Source organism: Bombina bombina, chromosome 1 (assembly GCF_027579735.1).
Source record: "Bombina bombina isolate aBomBom1 chromosome 1, aBomBom1.pri, whole genome shotgun sequence".
Classification (NCBI taxonomy): domain Eukaryota; kingdom Metazoa; phylum Chordata; class Amphibia; order Anura; family Bombinatoridae; genus Bombina; species Bombina bombina.
Window position 1 is genome coordinate 154,304,201 of NC_069499.1, and position 17,852 is coordinate 154,322,052.

General features: G+C 39.0%; 1 protein-coding gene across 1 annotated transcript in view; it reads right to left on the reverse strand.

The window, feature by feature from the left end:
- Window positions 1-17,852, reverse strand: part of FANCM (FA complementation group M) — an 811,954-nt gene that overhangs the window by 116,430 nt on the left and 677,672 nt on the right. The window contains exon 14 of the mRNA XM_053697678.1: window positions 174-2,238. Within this exon, the coding sequence (XP_053553653.1) occupies window positions 174-2,238 (2,065 nt within the window). The remainder of the gene's footprint in view (window positions 1-173; window positions 2,239-17,852) is intronic.

A 17,852-nucleotide genomic window follows, 5' to 3' on the forward strand; every position in this document is an offset into this window, starting at 1 on the left:
TATGCAATGATCAATACGGGTCATTTTTAGTCAAGCAATTTTATTTATTATTGTTGCTGTTGTTTACTTTATTTCAGGTTAGTATAATCAAAACATCAATGTAACAACAGTGTAAAATATTGTATGTATATACAAACAGGTGCATAGATAGACATGATCAATATAAAACATACCTATACTTGCATAATTGGAGATCTCTGGAGTGGGCAAATCCTTTTTTGACTGTCCAGTTTCTAATCCACCATTAATACTGTTATGAGAATTATGGGTAGCTGGAGGACTTCGGTTTTTCTTGCTTGATTTTGGTGTAATTGGTGTGTCCAGTTCATATTTGGAGGCAGAATGGAAAGAAATATTGGAGTTCTTCTGATTTTCAGATAATGGGGTCATAAATGATAAGCACAAGGATTTTTCAGGGGTTAAGGAAAATTTCCTGTCAACTGGTTGCAGTGGTGAAAATAGGGACATTTGTTTTTCAGACACTTTAACAAATGTGGAATTTTGATTTATTGAGGTCAGAGGAGTTGACATGTTGCCTCCAGCAACACTCAAGTTATTACTTTTAGGAGGACTTGGAACAATGGAATGTTTGGAAGTTGTTTGTTTGCCATGTTCAGCCTCTGATTCTGAGCTCAGTGATACTTCACTTTCTGAAAGTTCATTATCATCCTGCACAGAAAACCCAAGATCAAAGTTAACAGAGAATAACTCTTCAGAGCAATCAACCCTTTCCTCATCTATTTGATGCCAAACTTTATCTGAATCTAAAACACCCATATTCTCAGATTCTTGTTCTGTATCATCTTGATCCTGAAGGAAACTAGATGGATCAAACATATTAAAAGTGACACCTGTTGCTTTATCCCCAGGTATGTCCTTTTTGTTGGAACTGGCCAAACTCCCTTGGCTATAGTTGTCAAAATCAGCAAATGGTTCATCTTCAAACAGGTCAAAACTTTCATCTAGGTCTTCATCTTTCTCATTGTGTTCATTCCCTAAACAGTGGTTTTCATTTTTATCCTTGTGTTTATTCCCTAAACAGTGTTTTTTATCTTTCTCTGTGTGCTCATTCACTAAACAGTGGTTTTCATCTTTCTCTGTCTGCTCATTACCTAAACAGTGGTTTTCATCTTTCTCTGTCATTTCATTTTCAAAACAGTCTTCCCCCTGATCAGGGCTATTCAAATTAAAAGCATCAAATTCTTCTATTTCAGATTCATCACTGTCACCATCAAATATTTTATCCCAGTGTGGATCATATTCTGTTTCATCAACCTTGGATTCTTTAGTATTGCCATCTTGAGAACAAGACTCTCTCAAAATTAAGTTGTTATGTGTTGACAAAACTGCTGTTATACATCTAGCATTACTCACTGATGCATCTAAAATAAGTAAACCAGTGTTTGCTGTTTTATCTGAATGAACTTGTGTCCTTTTGACACTGTTTTCCACTTGTCCTTTGGTAACACTGATTAAGTCTTTTGTAGGTGTAAGTGTTTGTTCTGACATATCAGTCAGAGGAACCTTGTAGTCAATAGAAAAACTTGTATTTGTGCAAACTTCTAAATTATCTACAAAGTTAAGTTCACTTAAAGGTGGTGGTGATTTAGATAAAAATACCTTTACACATGATAGCATATTTTTTAGTTTACACATTTTGTCCTCTAGAATTTCGGCAAGCACATAATCAGTCTGAATCTGAGGAATATAAAATATGTTGGTTAACAAAGAAGAGGAGTCCTCACTAAAACTCTGATAGCCAGAGTCTGCTTTAGAGTCCGCAAAGCTTTGGCGCTTTGGCACAGAGTCTTCTGAATTATTTGGCAACCTGTGATCCTGATCCGAGGGAGTTATTTTGTTCACAAACAGAGAATGCGGTTTGCTGCTTTCAACACCATTTTCACTACACACATTATCATCTGTTACACCTTCATCCTGATCATGAATTTCAAAAACACGAAACGCTGTCTCCGTATTGACAAGCTCTGAGGTGCATAATTTTATATTTTTCTTACCATTAGGTGCTTTGAATAGTGATTTACATTCTTCATCAGTATCCATAAAGGAACATTTAGGTAGAATTTTATTGGTCTTTCCCTTTTTGATATGAGGGAACTTTTTATCTACAGTGGGATAACTAATAGGATTCACAACCTTATCCTTTGTAGTTTTGCTCGATAAACCAACATCTTCCTTGCAGAAGTAGGCCATCAATTCCGAATCATATTTGCATCCATCCTAGGAAATGGTACACAAGAAAAATATCAATGTAAGATAAAGAAGTCTTATATTAACATTAACATTTGTGGCTAAATTTTAAAAAAATAAATTACATATATGGTCCACCAATGTGATAAACCCCTTAATAGTGTGATAATAAAATGCTTCTACACATTAAAGCAATATCTTATTGAAGTGTTATGTTCCTTTAAGATCCTTCTCCATCAATGGGAAAAAACCTGAGAATTCACGCTCAAGGAGAAAATAGTATGCTCTATCTGAAAAATATTTCATGTCCCTTTAACAACTGTATATAAATTGATGCAAAATACCTTCTAGAAATCTAAATTTACAAATGTTTATGCTCCATTATAAGAGTATGTTTCAAAGAAAAATGTCTGCAGCATGATCAGACATATCAGAGGATGCTGTCTGCCAGAAACAAAGCTTTCTGACACTCTAGAAGTTAAGAAAAGTAGGTCAATCCACATAAAAAAAACAAAAAACCCTTCTTACGCTTCACATCTGAAGACAGCTGACCCACTTAATTATTTTTAATGGCATCTGCACAGTCAGTACATTATTCCTGATCAGAACGCCAAGGGGAGTGTTTTAATCGAACAATGTGATATCTGTTGCTTGAGGGCTTAAAAAATATCTTTTAGTATTTAAGTAGAATTACAAAAGAAGGTCAACTATTTTTTTTTAATTAGTTGTATCAAATTTCAAACAAATTGTAAAACACATTCAACTCAAAGCTTTATAGAAGTACATATAAATATAAGGTATACACAGAACTGTAGCACATGATTCTTTTATAGTGATAATCAATTTGGAGTAGTTTGATAACATGACGTCATACAGCTCAGAGAAAAAGCTCTGACCCAAATGCATGTACTTGCTCAGCACGTCATTCAATAAGAATGCAGAAAATATTTTAGAAATAATATAAAATGTGACAAGAAGGATTACCTTGATTCCAAACTAAATATTTCTAGTTTTAATTTGCCTTCCAATTACAAGTACAAAGTTCCAAATCCAGAAACTCAAACTTATTCTTTTTAGAATCCAAACTTTTTAATTCATATTAAAAAAAATACTATTTTCCCTGCTTATAAGTCTCTTCTGCCTGTCTTTTGTTTTATTGTTTTAGAAAATGCAAATAAGAGTCTATATTTAATTGAAACAAATATTACCTTTTTATGAGGGCACTATGTATACAACAGTATTACAAATTATATAAAACTACCTTTAGGTTACATGTATAAGCTGTATAACAACATGTAAATGAAATGAGATAATGTTTTTTAAACTTGATTCCATCCCCTCTCCAAACTGTCCAATTGTAAAGATCCAACAAAGAAAATAGCAGCCTAACCAACTCCTTAGTGAGATTATTTATTTAGCCAGACTTTTCCAATCCCAAGCAGTTTGTATAAAGGGTTTTCTACCTGTAATTACCAGATTTTTGTTGCCTAAACCCTCTTGTCATCTTATGGCCACCTGCCTCTGCATGCAGATACTGAAGAATCATGATGCCAACTACCCTGTTTATCTTGTCCCAGGTTCAAAGAAGCCAGGCAGTCGCAACTCCAATGATATTACTTCCAGTTTACAAAAAGAGTTTGTTTGCTCAGAATTTTATATAAAATTTTGTTTTTAAAATGTTTAATTTTAGATAGCCGAATGCCCTTTGCAGCTTTCAGAAAACTGGCAATATCTACAAACTCCTTAAATTTTTTAAGATATACAAAAAATATATTTCCCATGTGGAATTTAGAATATTTAGAATGGTGATGTAATTGATGATTTCATCAACAATTTCACGTGTGATGTCATCAGTGATGTAATTTATTATATCACTGCAATGTCTCCTTTTCTATCTATCTCTGTTTCTCCCTGTGTCTCTCTGTTTGCCTATTCATCTCTGTCCCTCTCTTTGTCTACACTATTGTTCTGTACACATATGAACATTTTAAATAATACACTATCCCCCTTTGTCTGTTTCTATCTTTTTCCTCCCTGTATTTCTTTAATATTTCTACTATGCTCTTCATTTCCTGAGCACCACTCCCCAGTCATACTCTCCCCTGACCATTATTTATTAATTTTCTATTATGATAAGCAAATGAACAGAACATAGTTTGCACACAGTCTTAAAGGAACACCTCTCATCATGCACACAGTCCAGGTACAGATAGACACACACAGACTTAAAAGGGATAGAAATAGCTTACACTACATGCTCAACACACAAGGGACAGATCACAACACAATGCACACAGACTTAATGGACAATAATGGACCATGAGAAATGCCTGATCATGGTTTGTGTACAATGAGCGGACCCTTTAAGCCATTGAAGGCTGAGTGTAAATGCCACGAACCAGTCCTTTAAGGCTGTATGAATGCTGTGAACCATGCCTTTAAGATTGTGCATGAATATTTTGACCTGTCCCTTTAGACTGTGTGTGTGTCATGAGCTGTCAAATGAAACTTGTGGTGTGAGCTGTCATCATTTAAGCTTGTGTATATTGTTTGTGCTGTGATTTGTCCCATTAAGCCTGTGTTTGTAAGTGCATATGAAGTGATCTGTTTCTTTATGTTTAAATATTTTTTTACTATGTTTTCACAACATGAATACAATAGAAAAACAAATTTATGTAAGAACTTACCTGATAAATTCATTTCTTTCATATTAGCAAGAGTCCATGAGCTAGTGACGTATGGGATATACATTCCTACCAGGAGGGGCAAAGTTTCCCAAACCTCAAAATGACTATAAATACACCCCTCACCACACCCACAAATCAGTTTAACGCATAGCCAAGAAGTGGGGTGATAAGAAAAAAGTGCGAAAGCATAAAAAATAAGGAATTGGAATAATTGTGCTTTATACAAAAAAATCATAACCACCACAAAAAAGGGTGGGCCTCATGGACTCTTGCTAATATGAAAGAAATGAATTTATCAGGTAAGTTCTTACATAAATTATGTTTTCTTTCATGTAATTAGCAAGAGTCCATGAGCTAGTGACGTATGGGATAATGACTACCCAAGATGTGGATCTTCCACGCAAGAGTCACTAGAGAGGGAGGGATAAAATAAAGACAGCCAATTCCGCTGAAATAATCCACACCCAAAATAAAGTTTAAATCTTATAATGAAAAAAACTGAAATTATAAGCAGAAGAATCAAACTGAAACAGCTGCCTGAAGTACTTTTCTACCAAAAACTGCTTCAGAAGAAGAAAACACATCAAAATGGTAGAATTTAGTAAAAGTATGCAAAGAAGACCAAGTTGCTGCTTTGCAAATCTGATCAACCGAAGCTTCATTCCTAAACGCCCAGGAAGTAGAAACTGACCTAGTAGAATGAGCTGTAATCCTTTGAGGCGGAGTTTTACCCAACTCAACATAAGCATGATGAATTAAAGATTTCAACCAAGATGCCAAAGAAATGGCAGAGGCCTTCTGACCTTTCCTAGAACCGGAAAAGATAACAAATACACTAGAAGTCTTCCGGAAATTCTTAGTAGCTTCAACATAATATTTCAAAGCTCTAACTACATCCAAAGAATGCAATGATTTCTCCTTAGAATTCTTAGGATTAGGACATAATGAAGGAACCACAATTTCTCTACTAATGTTGTTAGAATTCACAACCTTAGGTAAAAATTTAAAAGAAGTTCGCAACACCGCCTTATCCTGATGAAAAATCAGAAAAGGAGACTCACAAGAAAGAGCAGATAATTCAGAAACTCTTCTGGCAGAAGAGATGGCCAAAAGGAACAAAACTTTCCAAGAAAGTAATTTAATGTCCAGTGAATGCATAGGTTCAAACGGAGGAGCTTGAAGAGCCCCCAGAACCAAATTCAAACTCCGAGGAGAAATTGACTTAATGACAGGTTTTATACGAACCAAAGCTTGTACAAAACAATGAATATCAGGAAGATTAGCAATCTTTCTGTGAAAAAGAACAGAAAGAGCAGAGATTTGTCCTTTCAAGGAACTTGCAGACAAACCTTTATCCAAACCATCCTGAAGAAACTGTAAAATTCTCGGAATTATAAAAGAATGCCAGGAAAAATGATGAGAAAGACACTAAGAAATATAAGTCTTCCAGACTCTATAATATATCTCCCTAGATACGGATTTACGAGCCTGTAACATAGTATTAATCACAGAGTCAGAGAAACCTCTTTGACTAATCAAGATCCTGATGGAAAAAAGGACCTTGCGACAGAAGGTCTGGTCTTAACGGAAGAGTCCATGGTTGGCAAGAGGCCATCCGGACAAGATCCGCATACCAAAACCTGTGAGGCCATGCTGGAGCTACCAGCAGAACAAACGAGCATTCCTTCAGAATCTTGGAGATTACTCTTGGAAGAAGAACTAGAGGCGGAAAGATATAGGCAGGATGATACTTCCAAGGAAGTGACAATGCATCCACTGCTTCCGCTTGAGGATCCCTGGATCTGGACAGATACCTGGGAAGTTTCTTGTTTAGATGAGAGGCCATCAGATCTATTTCTGGAAGTCCCCACATTTGAACAATCTGAAGAAATACCTCTGGGTGAAGAGACCATTCGCCCGGATGTAACGTTTGGCGACTGAGATAATCCGCTTCCCAATTGTCTATACCTGGGATATGAACCGCAGAAACTAGACAGGAGCTGGATTCCGCCCATACCAGAATTCGAGATACTTTTTTCATGGCCAGAGGACTGTGAGTCCCTCCTTGATGATTGATGTATGCCACAGTTGTGACATTGTCTGTCTGAAAACAAATGAACGATTCTCTCTTTAGAAGAGGCCAAGACTGAAGAGCTCTGAAAATTGCACGGAGTTCCAAAATATTGATTGGTAATCTCACCTCCTGAGATTCCCAAACCCCTTGTGCTGTCAGAGACCCCCAAACAGCTCCCCAACCTGTCAGACTTGCATATGTTGAAATTACAGTCCAGGTCGGAAGAACAAAAGAAGCCCCCTGAACTAAACAATGGTGATCTGTTGTCCACCACGTCAGAGAGTGTCGTACAATCGGTTTTAAAGATATTAATTGAGATATCTTTGTGTAATCCCTGCACCACTGGTTCAGCATACAGAGCTGAAGAGGTCGCATGTGAAAACGAGCAAAGGGGATCGCGTCCGATGCAGCAGTCATAAGACCTAGAATTTCCATGCATAAGGCTACCGAAGGGAATGATTGTGATTGAAGGTTTCGACAAGCTGAGATCAATTTTAGATGTCTCTTGTCTGTCAAAGACAGAGTCATGGACCCTGAATCTATCTGGAAACCTAAAAAGGTTACCCTTGTCTGAGGAATCAATGAACTTTTCGGTAAATTGATCCTCCAACCATGATCTTGAAGAAACAACACAAGTCGATTCGTATGAGATTCTGCTAAATGTGAAGACTGAGCAAGTACCAAGATATCGTCCAAATAAGGAAATACCACAATACCCTGTTCTCTGATTACAGACAGAAGGGCACCGAGAACCTTTGTAAAAATTCTTGGAGCTGTTGCTAGGCCAAACGGCAGAGCCACAAACTGGTAATGCTTGTCTAGGAAAGAGAATCTCAGAAACTGAAAGTGATCTGGATGAATCGGAATATGCAGATATGCATCCTGTAAATCTATTGTGGACATATAATGCCCTTGCTGAACAAAAGGCAGGATAGTCCTTATAGTTACCATTTTGAATGTTGGTATCCTTACATAACGATTCAATATTTTTAGATCAAGAACTGGTCTGAAGGAATTCTCCTTCTTTGGTACAATGAAGAGATTTGAATAAAACCCCAGCCCCTGTTCCAGAACTGGAACTGGCATAATTACTCCAGCCAACTCTAGATCTGAAACACATTTCAGAAATGCTTGAGCCTTCGCTGGATTTACTGGGACACGGGAAAGAAAAAATCTCTTTGCAGGAGGCCTTATCTTGAAGCCAATTCTGTACCCTTCTGACACAATGTTTTGAATCCAAAGATTGTGAATTGATCCAAATTTCTTTGAAAAATCGTAATCTTCCCCCTACCAGCTGGGCTGGAATGAGGGCCGCACCTTCATGTGGACTTGGGAGCTGGCTTTGATTTTCTGAAAGGCTTGGATTTATTCCAGACTGGAGATGGTTTCCAAACTGATACCGCTCCTGTGGGTGAAGGATCAGGCTTTTGTTCCTTATTGTGACGAAAGGAACGAAAACTATTATTAGACCTAAATTTACCTTTAGACCTTTTATCCTGTGGTAAAAAAGTTCCTTTCCCTCCAGTAACAGTTGAGATAATAGAATCCAACTGAGAACCAAATAATTTATTACCCTGGAAAGAAAGGGAAAGCAAAGTTGACTTAGAAGACATATCAGCATTCCAAGTTTTTAAGCCATAAAGCTCTTCTAGCTAAAATAGCTAGAGACATATACCTGACATCAACTCTAATGATATCAAAGATGGCATCACAAATAAAGTTATTAGCATGTTGAAGAAGATTAACAATGCTATGAGAATTATGATCTGTTACTTGTTGCGCTAAAGCTTCTAACCAAAAAGTTGAAGCTGCAGCAACATCCGCTAAAGATATAGCAGGTCTAAGAAGATTACCTGAACATAAATAAGCTTTTCTTAGAAAGGATTCAATCTTCCTATCTAAAGGATCCTTAAAGGAAGTACTATCTGCCGTAGGAATAGTAGTACGTTTAGCAAGAGTAGAGACAGCCCCATCAACTTTAGGGATTTTGTCCCAAAATTCTAATCTGTCAGATGGCACAGGATATAATTGCTTAAAACGTTTAGAAGGAGTAAATGAATTACCCAAATTATTCCATTCCCTGGAGATTACTTGAGAAATAGCATCAGGGACAGGAAAAACTTCTGGAATAACTACAGGAGATTTAAAAACCTTATTTAAACGTTTAGATTTAGTATCAAGAGGACCAGAATCCTCTATTTCTAATGCAATTAAGACTTCTTTAAGTAAGGAACGAATAAATTCCATTTTAAATAAATATGAAGATTTATCAGCATCAACCTCTGAGACAGAATCCTCTGAACCAGAGGAACCATTATCAGAATCAGAATGATGATGTTCATTTAAAAATTCATCTGAAAAATGAGAAGTTTTAAAAGACCTTTTACGTTTACTAGAAGGAGGAATAACAGACATAGCCTTCTTAATGGATTTAGAAACAAAATCTCTTATATTAACAGGAACACTCTGAGTATTAGATGTTGACGGAACAGCAACAGGTAATGTAACATTACTAAAGGAAATATCTGCATTAACAAGTTTGTCATGACATTCATTACAAACAACAGCTGGAGGAACAGACACCACAAGTTTGCAGCAGATACACTTAACTTTGGTAGATCCAGCACCAGGCAGCGTTTTTCCAGAAGTATCTTCTGACTCAGTGTCAATCTGGGACATCTTGCAATATGTAATAGAAAAAACAACATATAAAGCAAAATTGATCAAATTCCTTAAATGACAGTTTCAGGAATGGGAAAAAATGCCAGTGAACAAGCTTCTAGCATCCAGAAGCAATAAATAATGAGACTTAAATAATGGGGAGACGATACGGACGCCCATATTTTTTTAACGCCAAAAAAGACGCCCACATTATTTGGCGCCTAAATGCTTTTGGCGCCAAAAATGACGCCACATCCGGAATGCCGACACTTTTGGCGCAAAAAAACGTCAAAAAATTACGCAACTTCCGGCGACACGTATGACGCCGGAAACAGAAAAAAAAATTTGCGCCAAAAAAGTCTGCGCCAAGAATGACGCAATAAAATAAAGCATTTTCAGCCCCCGCAAGCCTAACAGCCCACAGGGAAAAAAAGTCAAATTTTAAGGTAAGAAAAAAAAATAATTGATTTATTCATATGCATTATCCCAAATATGAAACTGACTGTCTGAAATAAGGAACGTTGAACATCCTGAGTCAAGGCAAATAAATGTTTGAATACATATATTTAGAACTTTATATAAAAGTGCCCAACCATAGCTTAGAGTGTCACAGAAAAACATAATTCATGCTTACCTGATAAATTCCTTTCTCCTGTAGTGTAGTCAGTCCACGGGTCATCCATTACTTATGGGATTATATCTCCTCCCTAACAGGAAGTGCAAGAGGATCACCCAAGCAGAGCTGCTATATAGCTCCTCCCCTCTACGTCACACCCAGTCATTCGACCGAAACCAAACGAGAAAGGAGAAACTATAGGGTGCAGTGGTGACTGGAGTTTAAGTTAAAATTTTTAGACCTGCCGTAAAACAACAGGGCGGGCCGTGGACTGACTACACTACAGGAGAAAGGAATTTATCAGGTAAGCATAAATTATGTTTTCTCCTGTTAAGTGTAGTCAGTCCACGGGTCATCCATTACTTATGGGATACCAATACCAAAGCTAAAAGTACACGGATGACGGGAGGGAAAAGGCAGGATCTTTACACGGAAGGAACCACTGCCTGTAGAACCTTTCTCCCAAAAACAGCCTCCGAAGAAGCAAAAGTGTCAAATTTGTAAAATTTTGAAAAAGTATGAAGTGAAGACCAAGTTGCAGCCTTGCAAATCTGTTCAACAGAGGCCTCATTCTTAAAGGCCCAAGTGGAAGCCACAGCTCTAGTAGAATGAGCTGTAATCCTTTCAGGAGGCTGCTGTCCAGCAGTCTCATAGGCTAAACGTATTATGCTACGAAGCCAAAAAGAGAGAGAGGTAGCCGAAGCTTTTTGACCTCTCCTCTGTCCAGAATAGACGACAAACAGGGAAGAAGTTTGCCGAAAATCCTTAGTTGCCTGCAAATAAAATTTCAGGGCACGGACGACGTCCAGATTGTGCAGAAGTTGTTCCTTCTTTGAAGAAGGGTTAGGGCACAATGATGGAACAACAATCTCTTGATTGATATTCCTGTTAGTGACTACCTTAGGTAAGAACCCAGGTTTAGTACGCAGAACTACCTTGTCTGAATGAAAAATCAGATAAGGAGAATCACAATGTAAGGCCGATAACTCAGAGACTCTTCGAGCCGAGGAAATAGCCATTAAAAACAGAACTTTCCAAGATAACAGCTTGATATCAATGGAATGAAGGGGTTCAAACGGAACACCCTGTAAAACGTTAAGAACTAAGTTTAAACTCCATGGCGGAGCAACAGTTTTAAACACAGGCTTAATCCTGGCCAAAGCCTGACAAAAGCCTGAACGTCTGGAACTTCTGACAGACGTTTGTGTAAAAGGATGGACAGAGCTGAGATCTGTCCCTTTAACGAACTAGCAGATAAACCCTTTTCTAAACCTTCTTGTAGAAAAGACAATATCCTAGGAATCCTAACCTTACTCCATGAGTAACTCTTGGATTCGCACCAATGCAAGTATTTACGCCATATTTTATGGTAAATCTTCCTGGTAACAGGTTTCCTAGCCTGTATTAACGACTTAGAAAATCCGCCTCCCAGTTCTCCACGCCTGGGATGTGGATCGCTGACAGGTGGCAAGAGTGAGACTCTGCCCAGCGAATTATCCTTGAGACTTCCATCATCGCTAGGGAACTCCTTGTCCCTCCCTGATGGTTGATGTAAGCCACAGTCGTGATGTTGTCCGACTGAAACCTGATGAACCTCAGAGTTGCTAACTGAGGCCAAGCCAGAAGGGCATTGAAAACTGCTCTTAATTCCAGAATGTTTATTGGGAGGAGACTCTCCTCCTGAGTCCATGATCCCTGAGCCTTCAGGGAATTCCAGACAGCGCCCCAACCTAGCAGGCTGGCGTCTGTTGTTATAATCGTCCAATCTGGCCTGCTGAAGGGCATCCCCCTGGACAGATGTGGCCGAGAAAGCCACCATAGAAGAGAATCTCTGGTCTCTTGATCCAGATTCAGCATAGGGGACAAATCTGAGTAATTCCCATTCCACTGACTTAGCATGCACAATTGTAGTGGTCTGAGATGTAGGCGCGCAAAGGGTACTATGTCCATTGCCGCTACCATTAAACCGATTACCTCCATGCATTGAGCCACTGACGGGTGTTGAATGGAATGAAGGACACGGCAAGCATTTAGAAGCTTTGTTAACCTGTCCTCTGTCAGGTAAATTTTCATTTCTACAGAATCTATAAGAGTCCCCAAGAAGGGAACTCTTGTGAGTGGTAATAGAGAACTCTTTTCTACGTTCACCTTCCACCCATGCGACCTTAGAAATGCTAGAACTACCTCTTTATGAGACTTGGCAGTCTGGAAACTTGACGCTTGTATCAGAATGTCGTCTAGGTACGGAGCAACCGATATTCCTCGCGGTCTTAGTACCGCTAGAAGAGAGCCCAGAACCTTTGTAAAGATTCTTGGAGCCGTAGCTAACCCGAAGGGAAGAGCTACAAACTGGTAATGCCTGTTTAGAAAGGCAAATCTTAGGTACCGATAATGATCCTTGTGAATCGGAATGTGAAGGTAGGCATCCTTTAAATCCACTGTGGTCATGTACTGACCCTTTTGGATCATAGGTAAGATTGTCCGAATAGTTTCCATTTTGAACGATGGAACTCTTAGGAATTTGTTTAGGATCTTTAAGTCCAAGATTGGTCTGAAGGTTCCCTCTTTTTTGGGAACCACAAACAGATTTGAGTAAAACCCTTGTCCGTGTTCCGACCGCGGAACCGGGTGGATCACTCCCATTAGTACAAGGTCTTGTACACAGCGTAGAAACGCCTCTTTCTTTATCTGGTTCGTTGACAACCTTGAAAGATGAAATCTCCCTTTTGGAGGAGAAGCTTTGAAATCCAGAAGATATCCCTGGGATATGATCTCTAACGCCCAGGGATCCTGGACATCTCTTGCCCAAGCCTGGGCGAAGAGAGAAAGTCTGCCCCCCACTAGATCCGTTTCCGGATCGGGGGCCCTCACTTCATGCTGTCTTAGGGGCAGCAGCAGTCTTTCTGGCCTGCTTGCCCTTGTTCCAGGACTGGTTAGGTTTCCAGCCCTGTCTGTAGCGAGCAACAGTTCCTTCCTGTCTTGGGGCGGAGGAAGTTGATGCTGCTCCTGCCTTGAAGTTACGAAAGGCACGAAAATTAGACTGTTTAGCCTTTGGTTTGGCCCTGTCTTGAGGCAGGGCATGGCCCTTACCTCCAGTAATGTCAGCGATAATTTCTTTCAAACCGGGCCCGAATAATGTCTGCCCTTTGAAAGGTATGTTAAGCAATTTAGATTTAGAAGTCACATCAGCTGACCAGGATTTAAGCCACAGCGCTCTACGCGCTTGAATGGCGAATCCAGAGTTCTTAGCCGTAAGCTTAGTTAAGTGTACCACGGCATCAGAAACAAAGGAATTAGCTAGCTTAAGGACTTTAAGCTTGTCTATAATCTCATCCAATGGAGCCGAGTTAATGGTCTCCTCCAGAGACTCAAACCAGAATGCCGCCGCAGCCGTGACAGGCGCAATGCATGTAAAGGGTTGTAATATAAAACCTTGTTGAACAAACATTTTCTTAAGGTAACCCTCTAATTTTTTATCCATTGGATCTGAAAAAGCACAGCTATCCTCCACCGGGATAGTGGTGCGCTTAGCCAGAGTAGAAAGTAGTCCCTCCACCTTAGGGACCGTCTGCCATAAGTCCCGTGTGGTGGCGTCTATTGGAAACATTTTTCTAAATATAGGAGGGGGAGAAAAAGGCACACCGGGTCTATCACACTCCTTGTTAATAATTTCTGTAAGCCTCTTAGGTATAGGAAAAACGTCAGTACACACCGGTACCGCATAGTATCTATCCAGCCTACATAATTTCTCTGGAATTGCAACCGTGTTACAATCATTCAGAGCCGCTAATACCTCCCCTAGTAATACACGGAGGTTTTCAAGCTTAAATTTAAAATTTGAAATGTCTGAGTCCATTTTACTTGGATCAGATCCGTCACCCACAGAATGAAGCTCTCCGTCCTCATGTTCTGCAAACTGTGACGCAGTATCAGACATGGCTCTAATATTATCAGCACACTCCGTTCTAACCCCAGAGTGATCGCGTTTACCCCTAAATTCTGGTAATTTAGATAGTACTTCAGTCATAACATTAGCCATGTCTTGCAAAGTGATTTGTAAGGGCCGCCCTGATGTACTTGGCGCCACAATATCACGCACCTCCTGAGCGGGAGGTGAAGGTACTGACACGTGAGGAGAGTTAGTCGGCATAACTTCCCCCTCGTTGTCTGGTGAAATTTTCTTTACATGTACAGATTGACTTTTATTTAAAGTAGCATCAATGCAATTAGTACACAAATTTCTATTGGGCTCCACATTGGCTTTTGAACATATTGCACAAAGAGATTCATCTGTGTCAGACATGTTTAAACAAATTAGCAATGAGACTAGCAAGCTTGAAAAATACTTCACAAATAATTTTACAAGCAATATAAAAAACTTTACTGTGCCTTTAAGAAGCACCAAAAACTGTCACAGTTGAAATAACAACGAACCAAATTAGTTATAGCAACCAAATTTTCACATCAAATGCAATTAGTTAGCAAAGGATTGCACCCACCAGCAAATGGATGATTAACCCCTTAGTACTCAGAAAACGGATACAATTTAAAATAAGCGTTTTTATCACAGTCAAAACACAGTCTCACAGGTCTGCTGTGAGTGATTACCTCCCTTAAAACTAGTTTTGGAGACACCTGGGCTCTGTAGAGACGTCCTGGATCATGGAGGAAGAAAATAGGAAGACTGTGACTGAATTTTTACTGCGCAATAAGCGCCAAAATAGGCCCCTCCCACTTATAATACAACAGTGGGGAAGCTCAGTAAACTGATTTTATTCATAAATAAACGACAGCCATGTGGTAAAATAATGCCCATAAAGTTTTATCACCAAGTACCTCAGAGGAAAACGATTAACATGCCAGTAAAACGTTTAAAATAAAATTATGAAATGATATTAATAAGCCTGCTGCTAGTCGCTTTCACTGCAGTGGAGGCTCAAATATAAGTTAAGTGTATACAGTATTTTCTTAGTGAAGTTCCATTCCCTAGAAATACCACAGTGTAAACATACATACATATCAGCCTGACACCAGTCACTATTACTGCATTTAAGGCTGCACTTACATTATATTGGTAATAGCAGTATTTTCTGAGTCAATTCCATTCCTTAGAAAATAATATACTGCAACATACCTCTTTGCAGGTGAACCCTGCCCGCTGTCCCCTGTTCTGAAGTTACCTCACTCCTCAGAATGGCCGAGAACAGCAAATGGATCTTAGTTACGATCGCTAAGATCATACACAAACTCAGGTAGATTCTTCTTGTAATGCTGCCTGGGAAAAAACAACACACTCCGGTGCTGTTTAAAATAACAAACTTTTGATTGAAGAAATAAAAAAAAAACCTAAGTTTAACAACCACAGTCCTCTCACACGTCCTATCTATTAGTTAGGTGCAAGAGAATGACTGGGTGTGACGTAGAGGGGAGGAGCTATATAGCAGCTCTGCTTGGGTGATCCTCTTGCACCTCCTGTTAGGGAGGAGATATAATCCCATAAGTAATGGATGACCCGTGGACTGACTACACTTAACAGGAGAAATAAGACTTACTTACCCCAGGACACTCATCTACATGTAGTAGAAAGCCAAACCAGTACTGAAACGAGAATCAGTAGAGGAAATGGTATATATAAGAGTATATCGTCGATCTGAAAAGGGAGGTAAGAGATGAATCTCTACGACCGATAACAGAGAACCTATGAAATAGACCCCGTAGAAGGAGATCATTGAATTCAAATAGGCAATACTCTCTTCACATCCCTCTGACATTCACTGCACGCTGAGAGGAAAACCGGGCTCCAACCTGCTGCGGAGCGCATATCAACGTAGAATCTAGCACAAACTTACTTCACCACCTCCATAGGAGGCAAAGTTTGTAAAACTGATTTGTGGGTGTGGTGAGGGGTGTATTTATAGGCATTTTGAGGTTTGGGAAACTTTGGCCCTCCTGGTAGGAATGTATATCCCATACGTCACTAGCTCATGGACTCTTGCTAATTACATGAAAGAAATAGAACATTACAGAAAGTAAATAAGTCAAAGCCCCTCCAGATAGGGGTTAGTTGGTATTATAAGCTCATACAAGTATCTCTTGGTTTGACAAAAGAAAAAAAAAAAGAGAGTATTGCCTTAAAAAAACAAAAAAACAAAAACAAAAAGGCAAGATAAGATATAAAAACTAACAAAAATAGGGGAGGAAAAACAAACGTTATACCCACACATACTGTATGTTGTGTATATCAATCTCATATATCTAACTTTATGAAAATCTTAAGAGTTGCATTATATAAGCCACATGGCCATTTTCAAACCTTCACATTGTTATTATTGTGCACAGGTGTTCCTAAATTCCCAACATCCAAATCTAGCATCTTTAATGTATAGCAGTTAAGTGGTGTTTGTGTTATTCAAGATCCAATGGAACCATACTTTTTCAAATGACTCTCTGGTGTTCATGATCCATGAGGCAGATTTGTGCATTCTAAATGTGTTATTTATCTTATTTCTCAGTTCCATCCATGATGGTACCCCCGTTTTCCAGTGGTATGCTATTGCTGTTCTAGTGATCGTGCACAGTATTCTAATAAAAGTATTAATTTCTTTGTTATATTTTTTTGTCACCTGTGTATAGCAAAGCTTGAGAAATATTGAGCTCTATCTCCTCCTCTAGGATCGAGCTAAGTAAGGTGGAGAGGGAGTGCCAGATCTGTTTTACCCCTTCACAATCCCACCACATATGTTTGAAGGTACCTAAGTTTCCACATCCTCTGAAACATAGGTTTGATTTGTTTTGTGACATGTGGGAGGTTATGGTTGGTGTGAGATACCAATGAAATGCAGTTTTAACGGTATTTTCACGTAAATCAACCCTCTTCCAATCAAGCTAAATATATTCTCCCGTGATCTGTCTCTTTAAAGGAACATTAAACACAAACATTTTCTTTCATGATTCAGATAGAGACTGCAATTTTAAACAATATTCCAATTTACTTCTATTAACTAATTGGCTTCATTCTTTAGATATCCTTTGTTAAAAAATAGCAAAGCTCAAAGGTGAGCCAATCACACGAGGCATCTATGTGCAGCCACCAATTAGCAACTACTGAGCCTATCTAGATGTGCTTTTCAGTAAAGGATATCAAAAGATTGAAGTAAATTAGATAATAGAAGTAAATTAGAAAGTTGTTTAAAATTGCTTGTTCTATCTGTATTATGAAAGAAAAAATTTGGGTTTCATGTCCCTTTAAATGTTGTTTGCGGGGCGGAGCTTGGAGCTCAACAAAGATGGTGGCGGATTAAAGGAGCTCCGCTAACCACTGCTAACATAATGATCTAAAGAGGGCAAGCAGATGGCCACAAATAAGAGAGGAGGCTTATGAAGTCACGCTAAGGCTGGAAGGAGGAAAAAGGCAGCGACTTTGAAAGCAAGACAGATCGACAGGCTGCAAACACACAGAGGATCATGCGGAGTCATCCGCCATCTTGACCACGAGGTCTGTAAACTAACAGAGCCAACGGAACCTGAAAAGCAGCCAGAGACTCGCAGAGAAGTTCCATAACACAACGGGGTTTAGCAGCAGACCTTCGTCTAGTTTACAAGTAAG